At 38.8% G+C, this 18667-nt stretch overlaps 1 protein-coding gene across 2 annotated transcripts in view; it reads right to left on the bottom strand.

The window, feature by feature from the left end:
* Positions 1–18667, bottom strand: part of LOC130076190 (desmocollin-1) — a 163218-nt gene that overhangs the window by 17060 nt on the left and 127491 nt on the right. For both annotated transcript variants that reach the window (XM_056241169.1, XM_056241170.1), the window contains exons 6-8: positions 17099–17280; positions 2717–2973; positions 1333–1469 (exon numbers count right to left, since the gene is read on the bottom strand). In XM_056241169.1, the coding sequence (XP_056097144.1) occupies positions 1333–1469; positions 2717–2973; positions 17099–17280 (576 nt within the window). The remainder of the gene's footprint in view (positions 1–1332; positions 1470–2716; positions 2974–17098; positions 17281–18667) is intronic.

An 18667-nucleotide genomic window follows, 5' to 3' on the forward strand; every position in this document is an offset into this window, starting at 1 on the left:
ATTGGTCAGAGAGACAGAATCGTCACTATCAGCGTCATTGTATTTGCGACACGAGACACTAAACCCACTCGATTTAAATAGCCAGTAGACAACAGCGACCGCTGTAGCACCTGTTTTAAAACTACTTGCTTGACTTGCTTGAAGAAAAAAGAAAGAAAGAAAACTTCCATAAAAAAGAAATGGCTGAATCGTGGTCAGTGGACGAAGTGCAGACGTTCGTCTCGTTGGTTGCCGAGGAGCGGATAAACTATAACGGTCCATCTATAATCCCACCCACTTTGAAGCGGTACTAACTGCAGTGGAAAAGCAAACCGAGCTAAAGCGAGCCGAGCCGTGCCGTGCTGAGCCGAGTCGTACCAGCAGTGGAAAAGCGAAGCGAGCCGAACCGTGCCGCGCCGAGCCGAACCGTACTGAGCCGTGCCAGCAGTGGAAAGGCGCCATAAGGGGCCTAAAGTGTGCCAAGAAAACATCCCCCACACCATTACACCACCACCACCAGCCTGCACAGTGGTAACAAGGCATGATGGATCCATGTTCTCATTCTGTTTACGCCAAATTCTCACTCTTCCATCTGAATGTCTCAACAGAAATCGAGACTCATCAGACCAGGCAACATTTTTCCAGTCTTCAACTGTCCAATTTTGGTGAGCTCTTGCAAATTGTAGCCTCTTTTTCCTATTTCTAGTGGAGATGAGTGGTACCCGGTGGGGTCTTCTGCTGTTGTAGCCCATCCGCCTCAAGGTTGTGCGTGTTGTGGCTTCACAAATGCTTTGCTGCATACCTCGGTTGTAACGAGTGGTTATTTCAGTCAAAGTTGCTCTTCTATCAGCTTGAATCAGTCGGCCCATTCTCCTCTGACCTCTAGCATCAACAATGCATTTTCGCCCACAGGACTGCCGCATACTGGATGTTTTTCCCTTTTCACACCATTCTTTGTAAACCATAGAAATGGTTGTGCGTGAAAATCCCAGAAACTGAGCAGATAGTGAAATACTCAGACCGGCCCGTCTGGCACCAACAACCATGTCACGCTCAAAATTGCTTAAATCACCTTTCTTTCCCATTCTGACATTCAGTTTGGAGTTCAGGAGATTGTCTTGACCAGGACCACACCCCTAAATGCATTGAAGCAACTGCCATGTGATTGGTTGATTAGATAATTGCATTAATGAGAAATTGAACAGGTGTTCCTAATAATCCTTTAGGTGAGTGTATATGGATATTTATCCAATTATATAACTATATAACTTGATAACTAACTAGCTTCACTACAGTTAGCTACTTTTATTTGTAGCTAAATACTTCCCTGTCAATGGGACTGTGTGTGTGTACCTCTCTGTGTAGCAATAATGGTGATATTATGCCACTGCTCATGCTCTCGGTCCAGCTCAGTCACTGTAGAGATGAGCCCAGTGTCTGGAGTGATCCGGAACAGAGCTTCTGGGTCAGACTGAGGATCGATAGAGAACCTGAGGGAGATAGAAGACAAATGGAGAAGGAGAAATTTGTGGCATGATGAGCAGGTGAGCAGATGCATAAAGTCCCGGTTAATCAGAAAATCTGTCATTCAGGAGCTGTTTTAAGCCCAGCGGCGGGAATCAAAAGAGCCGTAATTAGCAAAGTGAGAATCCTCAGATCCCTAACTAGGCACTGTTGAAATAACTGTAGTTCACTGGGATGGATCTTGATCATTGGCCTTTTCCATGTGGAAGCAAGCAAACGTGCCTTGTAGCATGAATACCTTGATTTCTGTGATAATGTTTTGAAGTGTTTTTACATAGAAAACAGAATAGCATACAACAATAATTAATGACATAATGGCTCTGTTCCAAACCCTAATGAGCTGCCTACCCGGACATCTGCTTTAGGTACTCCAGGCATGTTCCTGATGGGAAGGCTGTTCCAAACAACAGGCAGCAAAATTATGATGCCTTTTTAGATTCCTCATTAGAGCCAAATTTTAAGGTTTTATGTATCTTTTGTGGGAAATACACTGCAATGAGCTTAGCGAATATTTTCATCCCAGATGGTGCACAGTGCGTTTTGTTCAGAACTTTTTATTCAGAAGTATTGATAAATACTTTCACCTGCACGTTCAGTGTATTGATCAAATGTAGCTTGTATACCAGTGGTTCACACAACCAGGGGTCCGGGGCCAAGGGGGGCTCAAGATGATTTAAAATGACATTAAAATAAGCTAAGATAACTAAAGGTCAAGATACTTCTTCAACAGCTGTTTTTTTTTTTTTTCATCTCTGAAGAACCAAGATTCCCAACCCCTTGATATATGAGGTGGCTTCATTTGGAGTGATTTGTACTTGGACAAGTCATGTAAATTACTAAAATCTTAAAAACTCTGTGGGCAATTTTATAATGAATATACATTTTTCAATTGTGCCAAAAATGTTATATTTAGGGAAGAAATGGTGAGTACAAATATTTCTAAAAAATCTTTCAAATCCTAAAACAACAATTAGCAAAGTCATTGGGCCTTTGAATATTTTCGTGGACAATGAGGGGCCTAGTAATCAAAAAGGTTGAGAAGCACTGCTGTTCACTGAAAATAATTTGCTATAGAAACAATTTTCTCTCAGAATTTGCTAGTAAAGGAAACGGCAAGTAACACTGAATTAAACGTGAAATCTTGAGGTAGAATAACTGAAATAGAATTTCTTGTCAAATGTACTCCAATAAAAAAGAATTTTTTACAGTGTACCTGATGTTGTTTGTGAGCCCCGTATCTGGGTCCACGGCACTGATCCGCCCCACTGTACACGCCGCTGGGCAGTTCTCAGACACATCCATTCGGTAACGTGCCCGTGAGAAGCGAGGGGGCTCATCGGCATCTATCACGGCCACTCTGATCGAGGCACGGTCTTTGAAAGGCCCACGCCGCAGGAATCGAGGGTCAACGATGGGATTCAGAACCTCCACTGAGAAAGAGTAGGAGCTACGGCTCTCATAGTCCACCGCCTGTAGATCAAACAAAAACATCAATATGAACATAAACCTTATGACAAGACTGCATTGCTCATACTGCCCACATGAGCTCAACATACAGTAGCACACACTAACTAATCACTATAATGGATTAATAAATGGGTCTATTGGGCTATTATGTTGTTGCTTGTTTTCGTATATGTTTCTATGAGAGCAATTGCATGACCTGGAAAGGCTGTTAAATTACATTGGCTACCAGACGCTGATGTGATAGTAAATAATAAACAAGCCAGTTTGCTGGATGGCTGTAAAAAATACAATGCTGTTGAAAATGTGGTGCCGATGGATCTTTGACATCCAATTGAAACTTGGAATGAGCAGTAAATAAAAGTAGATCGATCTGACTATTATCAATCAAGCTGTCTACACCGCAAGATACACCTTCTTACAATAATCCAGGTCCAGGGCATGTAAACATCATACCGAAATTGACTTTGCTTTTGAACTACAAGCCACTGTATGGTATTTCAAAAACAGCATTATTTGACATTCAATTACGTTTTTTTATTTTTTTTATTATCACAGTCTCTTGAAATGCAATCCTGCTCTTTGATGAGGATGGCCATGCTAATGCAGTAGCAAGGTCCAGGCAGCATTTTTGTATTGTGACGAGTCTTGGGATCTGAATCTGGCACTGGGAGGGTTGTGTGGGAAGCTGGCACACCAGGAATGGGTAATGGGTTGATTTTGGCAAGAGTAGCTGGACAGGGGCTGAAGGAAGTCAGAAACGACTGGCTCATTATGACTCTCACTTTTGTCATAATATGTTCTCCATTCATCTGCTCATCGCTATACTACACACACACACACACACACACACACACACACACACACACACACGCACACGCACACGCACACACACATAAGACCAAGTTGAGTTTGGAAGAACTCAGTGGGGCACACAATGTGTTTGGCCTTGGTTTCAGGCTGAAGGACAGACTGAAATGAGCTGAATTAAACTGAGCTGACTGAAGGACATCAGGTCACAATGGACACTTCAAATGTCTGCCACTTTCTGTCTCACCAGAGTTGGACTCTTGAACTTGAGGACTCTCATAAACATGGTCTGAGACTCATTACTTGGTATCTTGGCCTGGGTCTCAAAACAACAGCAAATGGTCTTGGTTTATGGTCAAGAGACCTCAAAAAGTCATTCATAGAGGTGATAATTACCTCAGCCGAAGATCACTGAATTAAACAAAGAATTAGAAAAAGAAAGAAAGGAATACCGGTTTTGGAACGACATGGGGGTGAATAAATGCTCCCTTTACACTGTAAAGCCTGACAATAAAAAACTAGTAATTTTTAATGGAACAAGATTTTGAACATCATATTGTATGATATAGGAGAAAATATCAAGCTCAAAAACACAAACATGCAATTTGGTGAAGTTGTTGATATTTATATGGCCAAAAGGTCAGGTGAATACTGATCGCTTGTAGTGTAAATCAATTTGTCACTCTATATCTTCCAATAATATGTCTTAGTAAGATGCCATTTGAATGCCTAGTTTTATGATCAAAGTTCTTTTATTTTGGGAGCAATGATAATACAACAATAATTGAGAGATGTACAAATAAACATTCCTAAAATGCCTGATCATGTTTGATACTCACGTTTAAACAGGATATTTCAAACAGACAACAACAAAAAAGATGTTTTGTTGTTTTGTCAAGTACACCTAAGTTGCAATATACAAATTATTTGTGTGTTTAATTGAAATAAATATTTCACAGCGAAAAAGACACATGTACCACGGTCTGAATGTGGACATTTTTAGAATTATACAAAAAGGAATTTACAAAAGTATAAACAATCAATCAGATGGAAGAAGACGTGTAGTCGATTATGTACAACAGGATTTTCAGCAAAGTTTTGATCATTTAGAGGCCTTAAAAATGTGTGTATCAAATATGATACAGTAGGATTTATAGGATTAATAATTAATTATACTTGCCTAGGCATTAATCTCTCACATTTCTTCTAAAACAGCTTCTGTGAAGGCGTTTCACTAGATGTACCATGTCTGCAGGCATTTGCTCCCATTGCCAGTAAGGTCAGGCACTGACGTCTGGCACACAGTCTGCGTTTCAATTCATCTCAAAGGTGTTCAGCAGGGTTCAGGTCTGGGCTTTGTGCAAGTTAGTAAGGTTCATCCACACGGGACGCAGAAAATCATTCTATAAGCACTTTGTGCACAGTGACAATCTAGTACAAAAAAGTGTGGCTTTGTGGCTCACTCCAAACCGTTGCCACAAAGTTGGAAGCACACAACATGTCTGAAATGTCATTGTGCCATAGCATTGAGATTTGTCTGCACTGCAACTATATATATGTGTACACAGCTCAAAAACTTGGGGTCAGCAAGGTTTTAAAAAAATAAATAAAATAATAATCATTTTAGGATGCATTAAATTGATCAAAAGAGACAGTAAACACATTTATGTTACTTTTGAACTGTATATTCATCAAATAATCCTGGAAAAATCCACGGTTTCCACAAAAATATTAAGCAGCACAATTTTTTTCAACACTGATAATAATAAGAAATGTTTCTTGAGCATCAAATCAGCATATTATAATGATTTCTGAAGGATCGTGTGGCACTGAATCCTGAAGTAATGATGATGAAAATTCAGCTTTGCTCACAGCAATAAATAACATTTTTAAATATATTTAAATTGTAATAATGTGTCTATTTTTACTACATTTTTTATCAAAAAATGTAGCCTTGGTGAGCATCACAAGACTTCATTCGATAACATTTGAAAAAACCTTACCAACCCCAAACTTTTGAATGGTAGGCACCATTAAGTCCATATCACATTCTGCTATGAATCTATAACCTGAAACAAGAAAGATTATAGATTAAAAATTACTCAGTGGGTAGGGGACAGTTGAAGGACACTGATATTGAAATATAAACATGAAAAATAAAAACATAAATGAAGGTGAGAAAGAGCGAAAGAGACCCCCAAAAAAGGGACAGAGAGTCATGCCAAGAGAGTAGAGGAGGGATAAATGGAGAGAAAAGGTTCCTAACAGGATCCCATTAGAGGCCGAGAGAGACAATCTGTCTGAGGAGGAGAGATGTCACTTACACTGTGAGCACACACTCATCACCCCATCCCTTCCTCTCTCACATACTCAATCACTCACTCTCCCTCCATCCTTCTCTCCTTTCCTATCCCATCACTCCATCACACGCACAACACCCCTCCTAGTGAGCGGCGGTCTGAGAATACACACTCGTGTCTGTTTATAATAAACCTGGCTGAAAAGACCGGACTGAAATGAATTCACAGGCTAGTTTATGCTAGTTTCATGCTGGTCTATGGGACTATACCTATTTGTATTTGTTTATTTATAAAGATGCGTTTTATCCAAAGTTTAGTTGAGGGTGGAATCTCCTCCTCTCTCTCTTGTTCCACTTTCCAGTTTTTCTTTTAAATGGCTCTCTAGTGAAATAGCAATTATACGAAATTAATTAGGCTCTCTATATGGTCCACGATTCGGCTATACTACATTACACTATATTCCATAATACCATATGGCAGATCATAACTTTTCAAGCATTTGATCTTTGGAGAGATATGAAATGAGGTAGATGGTAAGATGTTTTATATATTTTTTTCACGTTTTTAAAATAGGTATTTTATGTTCACCAAGGCTGCATTTAATTGATAAAAAAAAATAACAGTAATAATAACAAATATTATTACAATTTAAAATAAATGTTTACTAATTTATACATCTTAAAATGTGATTTTTTCCTCTGATTCCAAAGTTGAATTTTCAGCATCTTTATTCCAGTCTTCAGTGTCACATGCTTTTTCAGAAATCTGCTCAAGAAACATTTCTAATTATTATCAATGTTGAAACCAATTGTGCTGCTTATTATTTTTGTGGAAACAGTGGTTTGCTTTTTATTTCATTATCTGATGAATAGAAATATCAAAATATCAAAAGAATTGCATTTATTGGAAATACAAATATTTTGTAACATTGTGCATGTCTTTACCATCACTTTAGATCAATTTAATGCATCCTTACTGAATAAAAGTATTAATGTAAAAACAAAAAAAAATCTTACTGACCACAAACATGAATGGTAATGCACGAGTATATAGGAAAACAAAGAAAACCTGAGGGTAAAAGTATGGCTGTAAATATAATCAAATGTATTAATTATTTAAACCACCAGTGCTAACCTACTGCATCACATCAATAACTATTTGATGAGGGATAATGATAATAATAATAATGTACCTCTCTAATAATAAAATGCACCTCTCATAACTATAGTGCTACAAAAAACATCAACAACAACAATAATACATTTTATTTATTATACCCAAAGCACTACAACACAAAATAGTTATTTATAAAGAAATAAAATTGTACATTAAATTTACCAAGAGAAAAAAGGCTGAGAGAGGGCTAAATTGCTCAACAACAAAATCACTCTGTCTCCATACCATTTCAACCTGATACAAACAGTAAATAAAGCCGTCACTATACTTGTGGGTGAGGCCATATCTCCCGGTGAAACCCTCCAGGTTGATATTTTGATCTAATCTCTTTGTGAATTCCTGATGTCTCCCTGTTTCTCTTTCTGTGCATACACATGTTGGCTCTGTGCTTGAAATACTCGTCCTCTGCATGTCTTTTGCGTGCGTACGTGCGTATGTCACTGCATTGAAAGTCGACAAGCAGTCTTGAATCAGGTTGTCTGCCTGACACCTGATTCACAGCTGGTCTCGCTGTCTCCCTTGTGTTTTAATACGACTCTGGGGCGTTAAGCCCAGATTATCCTTTCAATTCACACACTACATTCTAACAATGTTCTGCTTCCCTTCACTCGCTCTCTCATTCATTTCTTATGTTCTTAAACCTTACAAACCAGGTTTTATTCAAAATTCCACATTTGCATCCTTGCATTCCTTCCTTCTCACTATATTTCCTTCTCCTGTTTGCCACAGTCCTTCTTCGCACCCTCAATCACGATCTCTTTCTCTCTCTCTCTCTCTCTCTCTCTGAAGATTAACACAATCTCTCCACTCGGAGAGAAAACAAACACAGATAATCCGGACAGCACCACAGGTTGATGACTCTGGATTAGCTCCACGGTTAAATTGAGAATATATGGATATAAATAACAGAGGGAGGACAGATTTACAGCATCCCCAGATGTTTTAAAACTCAACTGGCAGACAACGGCATTAAAAACCCAGAGGTCATGAGTTTGATTCCCAGGGAACACACGTCCAGATATAATATTGAGCTTAAGTGATGCATGCACTGCATAATGCTTGAATCCAGTCTGTCCAGGCAGAAATAATGATTATTTGTTGTTTAATGTTAATTGTTTTATTGTGTTTGTAAGGTGTCCTTGAGTGTCATGTAAGGTGCCTATAAATAAATGTATAATTAATGTATAATAATAATAATTTGTCAAATCCATGAATGTAAATAATAAAAGATTTGAACCTGCAATCTTCTATTCTCCATCACAAATTAACAGGAAATCCATGTCCACGGATCTATGTTTAATTCACAGCATCACAGCTTCCTATTCATTTGCAACATGTCAATCACTCTGCTCAAACCTCTCAAAAGATGTTGCACCACTAGGTGGCACTGTTGGAAAGCTGTATCGGACTTGTTACAAAAAGGTGGTTAATGCTACTTTAACATTAGTCACTGTCACACACAGAGAGTCACTTTAAGGACAGGTTGAACAACACTGCCACAAGAGATCACATATGTGGATCTATTGCCGGCACATTAAATATTCAAATGTACACAGACCTCTTCCATTAAAGGCCTGTGTAGCTAATGCAGCTCTCTCTCACACAAACTCAAACGGATAAACACAGACTTCCAGCAATCTGCATACGCTTAATCAGAGCAAGCCACCCACCAGCCCACACAAACACACACGCGCCGCTCTGTCTGGATAATTATGACTCTGAAAATTCACTTTGTGTTGATTAGTCTAAGAACAGTGAATAATGCTGTGTAATGCCAGCGCGAGGACAAAGTGTTAAACGAATAGTTCACCCACAGATTCAAATTCTGTCATCATTTTCTCCCCCTCATGCCGTTCCAAGCTGTATATGACTTAAGACATTCTTCGGTGGAATACACAAAATGTAGAAAGTCCTAAGTGGGGACTGTAAAAGCCAATGTGATTTTGGTGAATGTGAACAGGGCCTGTTAAGTTCCAAAATGATCACAAAAAAAGCACCTAAAAGTACAACAAAAGTGCTCCATACGACTTATTCCGTCTCTTCTGAAGCATATGCTATATAGTTTTGTTTGAGAAACAGACCGAAGTTTTTGTCATTGGCAGAAATAGCAACATGTCATTCAAGATTCACAGACCATCTTGACACGTTTTATTACTCTTGACACACTGTCATTAATGAGAAATGTAGCGTTGTCCGATTAAATTAATACAATAAAGCTAAATATAAATTAATATATACCAACATTATGTTAAAGCAATTCAAACATAATAGTAGGCTATGACTTTCTATTAAGCTGTGTATTGTGAAAAGCGCTATACAAATATATTTGATTTGACTTAAATTATCCGAATACAAACTTTTCAGTGAATCGGTTCATCCAGTTCACAAAACGGGCCTGGATGATTAATTCACAAACTGGGCCGATTCTCTAGTTCAATTCACTAATTATCTGGTCAGTGTGGTCAAGCTTTCTGGAGTGGAAGATTGTAGTGAGGAGTGAATAATTATTTAAATGTCGATGTACTTGTTATGCAAAGCAACCAGAAGACTTTGAATATAGCACACAAACGGTATGGGCTACTTTTATGATACTTTTATGCTGATTTGTGCCATTTTTCAAGCTTTCATATCTCCCATTCATTGTAATTGCATGCAAAAAGGATCGACCAGTAAATTATTCAAAATTTCCCCTTTTGTGTTCCATGGAAGAAAAGTCAAATGGAGTTTGGAAAAACTTAAAGGTGAATAAATGATAAAAAGAGTTGAGAACCGAACCTTGAAATACTCACTAAACTCATATCCAGACACCTCCTCAAAACTGAAATCTACAGATTTACACTTTGTTCCTTTCTTTAATCCTCAACTCAAGGCATGTTTTCTCAAGGACAAAGCGTTTTTGCACTGTTTGAGAATCAATGAATTTCTAGCCGTGCTCCACACACTTTTTGAAGCGCAGAAATGACCACAGCACATAACTAACATCCCCCAGGGGAGAGAGAGGGAGCGAGGGAAAATCTGCAGAGAGAAACCCAGCACTGCCTGCACACCGTGGAGATGAGTGAGTGAGCAAGGGAGGGAAAGAGAGAGAGTTTCTCCTCAGACAGGCAGGCATGACCTAGCTTACCAAAAAGGCCCTTGACTGACCCATTCACACACTAAGCCTTAGGCTTTGTCCTCTTTATCCGCACATCAAAGGTCTCTTCTTTTATCTGCAAGAAGCTTCTTTCTTCAGTACCTTTCATTTTTATAATGTGCTCCATTTTTTGTCATAACATAGTTTGTAATTCAGGGCAGAATTAACAGAGCGGGTGGAAAGGTCATGTGTAAATGAAGATGGTCTGTATGTGTTAAATAAAGAAAGGTTTTGTAATTGTCTCGGTCAAAAAGATCAGCTTAGACAAGTTCATGCTGGTTTAGCAGGTTAATCTTGCTGGTTATGAGGAATATACATGTCTTTCCAAATGCGCATGACTTCCTTTCTTCCTTCTGAATGCGAATGAAGATATGCCTGAAATGTCCAAGCTATTCTTTTTTTTTATATGAATATGACTGCAGACTTGAACTGTCCAGCTCCAAATAATGACAATATGTACAATCAAAATGCTCCAGATGATATTTGACATCATTGATTTCTGCACGTCAAGCGACAGTCATCATTGACGTCAAGAGCTACAAGACTTTTTTTCCATTTAAACTTCAGTTAGGACAGTTAATGTATGACTTCAGAAGATTTTAAAGAATTCAGTGACTGCTTTTATGTCTTTTTGTCATTTTTGGATCACAACGACCCTAGAGCTCATTCATTTTTGATTAAAAAGAGCAGCTTAGACATTCATCCAAATATCTTCCTGTTTCATGGACAAAAGAAAAGTCAAACAGGTTTGAGAGGAACAACCTGAGGGTGAGTAAATGATGACAGAAGTTTAATTTTGGGTTGAACTATGCCTTTAAGTGTCCATGCTGCATATGGTCATCTATACATCAACGGATGTATTATATGAGGTTGTTTGTATGTGTAACGGTCACCAGCTAGAGTGCCCTTGAGAGCCACCAGAGGACACTCCACATCAGACTATTGTCATTATCTCCCATAACTCACTGCCCGGACTCTTCATCCATTATCACATTCACCTGTGTCTCATTATCTTGTTTAGCTCACCCCATATAAGCCTGGTTTTCTCATTCATTTTCTGCGAAGTCGTGTTTAGTGTTACACTGCAATTCTCCCTGGTTTAATGTCTTTTGGTTTTGGATATCTTGCCTATTCCGTGGATTACTCTTTCACCCGTGTTCCCTGCCTTGTTGTGTATGTTTGTATGGACTGGCTGCCTGTGTTTGACCTTGCCTGTACTTTGGATTACGTCTTTGGATTACCCTGTTCAATAAATACTGCATTTGGATCCTCAACCGAGCAGTTTGTGACAGTATGCGCATGTACGGGTATGTTTGTATGGTACGTGTATCTCCTCTAAGCAAAAAGCGACCACGCTCTAAGCTCTGTGGGTTCCTGAGAGGTCATGGCGGGCATTGTGATGACAGAAATTGCTCCTATTGGAAACACTTTCCTCCCTGGGGCGAGCTCTTCCTCTCTTTGCGCTGCTTTCTTTTCTTTTCACTATCTCTCTCTCTCCCTCTGTCTCAAAGAAATCTTCAACTTCAGTCTTTCTGATATGGAGCGAAATAAACAAGAGGCAGGCATGACGTTCGGCTGTTCTGAATGAGATAGGCAGGTGGCCAAACTAGAGCGGGGTCCTGTAAACACAAACACAAACACGACAAATAATGTTCAGCAGGTTTTTTTATTTTTGCTTAATGGGCCGGAAACCAAAGGGGAGCTTAGTGCTAATTTTACGCTTTGTTTATTCTAATTCTATTAGAGTGGTATCTTTCATGTTTTCTATTAGTTGCGCGTGGGTTCTCCGACTAAATCCCTTTTAACCTCTTCAATCTTTGTCTTCAGATACTCCCACCTGCATATCCTCACTCATTGTTCTCTTTCTCTGTCTTTGTCTTGTTCTTCATCTCCATCATTTCGTCTTGCAGCGCAGCCAGGAGTCCTGGCCAGAATTCCGAGCCCTAATGGACAATGGAACCGTCTCTGTGTGGTTTTGACAGGAATATTAGAGAGAACTGTAACTGCAGCAATCTTAGAAAATATGATTGGGCGAATAAAGCATCAGTGCAGTGGAGGATGAAGAAGGAATTCAAGGAGAGACATGGGAGGAGTTCATTTGTTTACCCATAATTCCCCTTTTTCATTTCCTCCTTCACTAAGCATTAGAAGACTGAAGCATTCCCTCTTTTGCTTTCTAGTACTTTCTCACTTTTTCTTTCCCAGATGAACAAGTTGTTCCTTCAAGGTGGCTCTTTCAAAGCTCACGATTTACAGAAATACTTCACCCAAAAATGTAAATTCTGTCATAAGTAACTCACCCTTTCTTTCTACTGCAGAACATAAAAGAAGATAAATGAATCGGTGTTTTTGTCCATACAATGGAAGTCAATGGGCTCCAATGGTGTTTGGTTCCCAACGCTTTTCAAAATATCTTCTTTTGTGTTCAGCATTGGAGAAAAATGGATACAGGTTTTGGAACATGAGGTTTAGGAACCATCCCTTTATTGGAGTTACACATTAATGCGAGTTACGTAATACGATTACTTTTTGCAAGTAACTAAGAAACACATTACTTTTAAATTTACAAAAATAGTATTTGCTCCTTTATCGCCTACATGGTCCATGAACCCTTGTAAAGTTTAGTCTGCTATCCACCTTATTTTTCAACATGTAAGTAAGATGTTTTCTGTGAATGTGTGAGACTTCTGATTTATTAGCCGATATAGGGAAATAACAGAGTGCAGTAAACTTTAAAACTGTTTGCGCTACAAACCAGCGTGTTTATAATTAAGACACTACATTAAAATAATATGGTAATAAATACCAGTTTGCAATATCAAGCAGCATAAAAAGCTGTTTTGTACAGCTAAAAATAACTGGAAGCTAATGACACCGGAAGCCAGACACATTCAAATTAGAAATGGTCGCGCCTGCTCTTACCTGAAAAATAAGGTGGATACTTAGCCTGACTTCGTCATACTCATATTCTAGTCAGAATGTGAGTCTGATACTGCTCCATAGGGAATTATGGGTAAACAAATGAACTCTGCACTCAATTGGATAGACCTACAACCAATCAGAGCAATGCAGTAAGTGTTTTTTTATGAGTTATGCAAAGTTTTCAACAACAGAACTCATCTACATGCACGCTGGAAGAAGTAGTAAAATAATGTGTTGCTTCTTTTACTTGGTCCTCCATGAGTGCGACCAAAGGAGAAACCACATCGACCACAGAGTTTTCATTGCTTCCCATCTTCTTAGTGACCATCGGAGCCAGCTGATAAAATAAACTTTTGCCGAATCCCGTAGGAAGGACGGCAAACACATCTTTCCGATCGACAAATGCCTTGATTGCAGTTCTCTGTTCGTCTTTTAAAATGAATGCGCTGTCGATTTCTTTTACAACAGACGCAATAACGGAATCTATACATCTCAATTCTCCAGCTGCAGTCATCTTTGAGGGAAACCAGTTCAACCCAAGCGCTCTTTGATAACGTGATGATTACGTAACTGCAGATCATCTGTCCATCATCGTATAAAGCCCGCCCTGGCAATTTGATTGGCCCGACTATTTCTGAACCGATCATAATTACTCCTCAATGGATCGAGTCCAGACCGAACTTCCCGACCAAAAAATGTTGTGGGCGGGGTTCGGGCTGGCATCCAGGCTAGTGGATACTAGTTCTGTATCCCAAACCAGGAAATGTGAAAAGGGTCCATTTCTACTTAGTTTAAATAGACAAAGTCTTTACATTTTCAGTTAGTTACTCTATGTGCGGCTTTAAAAGAAAATAACCGTCCTATCAAAAAAAAACCTGAATGTGCAAGACTTCACATAACATCTTCAATATGCCTAGCAACTTTAGCCGCTTTTCCACCGTTGGGCCGAGCGGTTCTTAGAACGGTAAGGAATGGCTCCAGTTGAGGCAGGTACTGCACTGCAAATTCGAACTTTACATTTTTATCTTTAATACTGTCTGCCCTAGTGTATGTCTTACTTCCACGTCTCTGTATCTCTCTATATACCGTCTCCTCTCTCTGGTCACTCGTTTAATCTCCCTGCTCCTTTCTGTCGCTTTCCTCTTTCCAGTTTTCCCTTATCGCAGTAACACATCCCTGGCCTAAAATCCCTCCCAGGCTCACCTGCAGCCAAAGCCTTTTTTAACACTGACTTCCCCACACCTGCCAGGAATGTCACAGGCAAACCCCCTCACTTTATTTACTCACACACACACACAAACTTGCATGATCGCAGTATAGTCGACCTGAGGTACACACAAATGAGTCCAGGAAGCTGGATTGGCATCAATAAAACTGTGCTGGCTTTTCCCAGTGTCTGATCACAGATCCAGATCTGAACAGAGCATACACACAATCACCTGGCCACCCAGCAGCTTGGAAATGGCGCTTCAAACATTTTAACTGTAACAGGCAACATGAAGTTCCCATCACTGCAAAACCTGATCAGTTGAGATTATTTTGTATGCAAAATGAGCCTGTTGATTCCATTAAAGGAACAGTTTGATTCTGTCATCTTTTACTTAGGTTCATGTTGTTCCTGTAAGCAGTTATATTTGCAGTCAAAAACACATAAAGAATCTTCACACAGCTGTTAAAAACAAAGACAAAAAAAAATTATATGTAGTCCAAACAACTCGTTTCCAAGTCTTCTGAACAGAAGTGTGAAGAACAGGCAGAATTTAACTAATAATCTTCTATATTCAGATTAAAAAATGTTGTTACTTAAATAACAAATAAAGCAAATATATATTATTTATGTAAATAAATGCATTATAGTATAACATAGTATAGCTATGTGTTGCATGTTAAATACATTAAGGTGATGGAAATAGTGTTTTTGCATAAGCAATGGCATGTTTTGACTATTTGTGCACGTACTGTGAGGGAAGCAACATCTATCTACAAGGAGTGACAGCTTTCTTATAAATAATCCAACTCAGAAGTGTTTAACCTCACATTCAGCCAGAATTTAGAGCCTGGCACCAAGATTATCAATGAATAAGACTTACATTTTGTTCTGTTCCTTTCACAAACCTAACATAGTTTTGGAATATAATGATTTAATGCATGAGCCACTTTTATGTTGTGCAACGTGTTTCTTTTTTTCTTTTTGTTGTCCTGTTTGGAGCTTGACAGTCCCTGGTGACTATGAACTGTCATTGTATGACAAGAGCTTCTAAAAAAACTTCTACTTTTGAGTTCTATGGAGAAAAAGAAAAAAAACAGCATGTGTGTCTGGAATGACATGAGGGTGAGTAAACAATGACAGAATTTTAATTTTTGAGCAAACTATTCCTTCCATTTACTAATGTATCATGTGACGTTTCAGGTGATGCGACGATGCCCACAGGCGAACAGTGCCACTCAGAATCTTTATCAGTGAATGAGTGCAGTCTCATGGGGCTCCTGCGTGTGGCATGCACCACACGACATGTCAGCGTAAATCACACTCTTTTCTCTGATCGGTGTCTCGCGCACACGCACGAATGCGAGAGGAGGAACAGACTGCGATGGGGCTGATTCAACATTGACTCACATCGCCTATACAGCACCGACTCTCATTTTGGCCTTTTGTTGAGGTTTTTTTCTTCCACTGGAACAGATTTTCTCACGACACCTGGCAGAATGAGTAACCTGCCCCTCCTACACCAGAGCATCATCTGCTCTATGAGGCGTCTTCTGATCTCTACCCACCTTCTATGAACCCGTGCCCACACACAGGGCCGTAGTGAGAGGATTCGGGGCCCCCTGAAAAAATATTGATGTGGGCCCCCACCACCCTCCACCAATATCATATACTGTACAATAGATGAGCATGGAGGCCCACATATAACAGAAGATGGTGATGTTGTTGTAAAACCTTTATTTTAAAAGTTAAATGTTTATATAAAAATTAGAAACTAATAAAAACGAACAAAAAGCAAGAAATTGTTAAATAATAATAAAACCAATTTAAAAAAAAGTAATAGCAAAATAATGTTTTTTTTCCCCCCATCAGTCTGTTATAATTCATAAATCAAAAAGTAAACATTTAGAAATTGACAAGAATGCAGTCAAATTTAAAAAATAAAATAATTTATTGTATTATTTTTTAATAAAGATAATATGGAACTGGTAATATTATTAAATAAAGGCAAGCTAATACATTTATTCATCCAAGTGCAGTGTGTTGTATTCATGTTTTTTGATTCCCAGCGAAATAACAATACAACATGTCTTTAAGAACGTCTTGATCGACTGGGATACAACAACTCTCCTGGCCTCCCTCTCCTTCTTTTCATGGCGTTTCTGGTACCCTGATTTATGTTTTCTTTTCCCCGACGGCCCTGCCCACACACACATACACACAAACTTTTCTCTGCTGAAAAGACCAGCGATGGTTACCAGAATGCACTGTGTTTTGGATGCAGGTCAACACTATTGTGCTGCAGTTCCCACCAGGCTTCTTAACTAGCTTAGCCAGCAAGACTTTCTTGTTCAGCCTGCCTCAAACAGGAAGACCATGCTGGTCGACAACCTTCACTACTGTAGCCATATTTAGCTGACAGCCAGCAGCCGAGTTTGTGTCCAACATATTTTATGTGAATTTTGGGATATTGCCTAAAAATAAAAATAAAAACCAGCACCAAACTGGAAATTCATGCTGATTCAGATGGGCTTTTCAGCAAGGTTTTCTCCCTTTCACATATGTCCTGTGCATTCTTCCCACCTTGTTCAGAATGATCACAGCCTCTTGGTTGGCTCCGGTGATGTTAAAGGTGTCCCCTGACTCTCCGTCCAGGATGGTGTACTCCAGCTTGGCATTGTCTCCCAAGTCAGCATCTGTTGCTGAGATCCGACCCACCTCCGCCCCTGGCATGGCCAACTCTGACACAGAGAACAGCCAGGAACCTGAGATAGGAAAAAGATTTGGACAAAAAGACGGGATGAGAAGTGAGACATGGACAATCATTTAGCATCTTCATACATCATATCAATTTGATTTACGAAATCTTTAAACTGAAGCTTCTCATATTTCACTGTATTTCAATCACAAGTTTATCCTTTTGAGTTTCCCCATTTGACTTTGGCTATTGATTGATGGCGCAAAAATGGTTGTTAGCGAAGATTTTTCGTCAATGATGACAAAAATGCATATCATGATGATAATTCATTTGGTAACACTTTACAATACGGTTTCATTTGTTTCATCTATATTCATTAGATGAATACAGAATACGTTTTAAAAATCAGCATTTACTTTACTGTTAATTCTGATCTATTTAATTTTATATTATTATTATTATTTTCGGCTAGCTCCCAAACTTTTGAACTTTAGTGTATATAATAAAGAAGTGGCCACTTTTATGATGCACTTAAATTGTTCATTGTAGAGCTAATACATTTTTTACAGCATTTATTTATCTTAGTTGTTAATCTCAACCATTACTAATGCATTTTTAAGATCAAAAGTTGTATGTTAACATTGGACTGTGCACTGTGAACTAACATGAACATGAACATTTGTATTAACTAAGATTAACAAAGGTGAATAAATGCTGTAAAAAATGTATTGCTCATTATTAGTTTGTGTTAGTTAATGCTTTAACTGTAACAAATAGAGACCTTACCGTAAAGTGTTACCAATAATTGTAATTGAAACATGCTGTTAGCAAAAAAAATATGACAGGAAAAAATATCACAATGCAAGATATTAATGCACTAACATTTCTTTTTGAAGAAGAAAAGTCTAAAAACAATATGATTGTTTCTGAAGCTAAACAGTGAATGAACACCGGCAAACTGAAGTGCTTTGCGAGTGGGTTAAAGACTAGCAAAGACAGAATGTTATAAAACAATGATAGGATTTTATTGTGACATTTATATACTGAGAAAAGTCAAGAAGGAAGGAAGGATAAAGAAAAATGATGGTCTAAAACATATATATAGTGAACATTAGTTCCAAATGTCACCACCCAGGACATTACACAGTACATCTCCATTAGACACCTTGTATCCGTGACACAACAAAACAACAGCCTGTGATGAAAGTCAAAGCTAATAACCATCTCCGTATATCAACCAACTGCACCTAAATGTGCAGAAATATAACACCAGCCTTTCAAATCACTCCCTCAGTAGTGTGCATCAGTTCTGCATTTGAAGGGCTTTGAAATTCAGCACAGACTGACATGTAGTTGATGTCCTGCTGTTCTTCGATGACGGAGAGGTGGCTGATGGGGAAAAAGTCTACGATACAGCAAGTGTGTGAGGATTTGTCTACAGAGTGGCCACCGTG

Source organism: Rhinichthys klamathensis, unplaced genomic scaffold, assembly GCF_029890125.1.
Source record: "Rhinichthys klamathensis goyatoka isolate OS25496 unplaced genomic scaffold, OSU_Roscu_1.1 h1tg000631l_1, whole genome shotgun sequence".
Taxonomy (NCBI): Eukaryota; Metazoa; Chordata; class Actinopteri; order Cypriniformes; family Leuciscidae; genus Rhinichthys; species Rhinichthys klamathensis.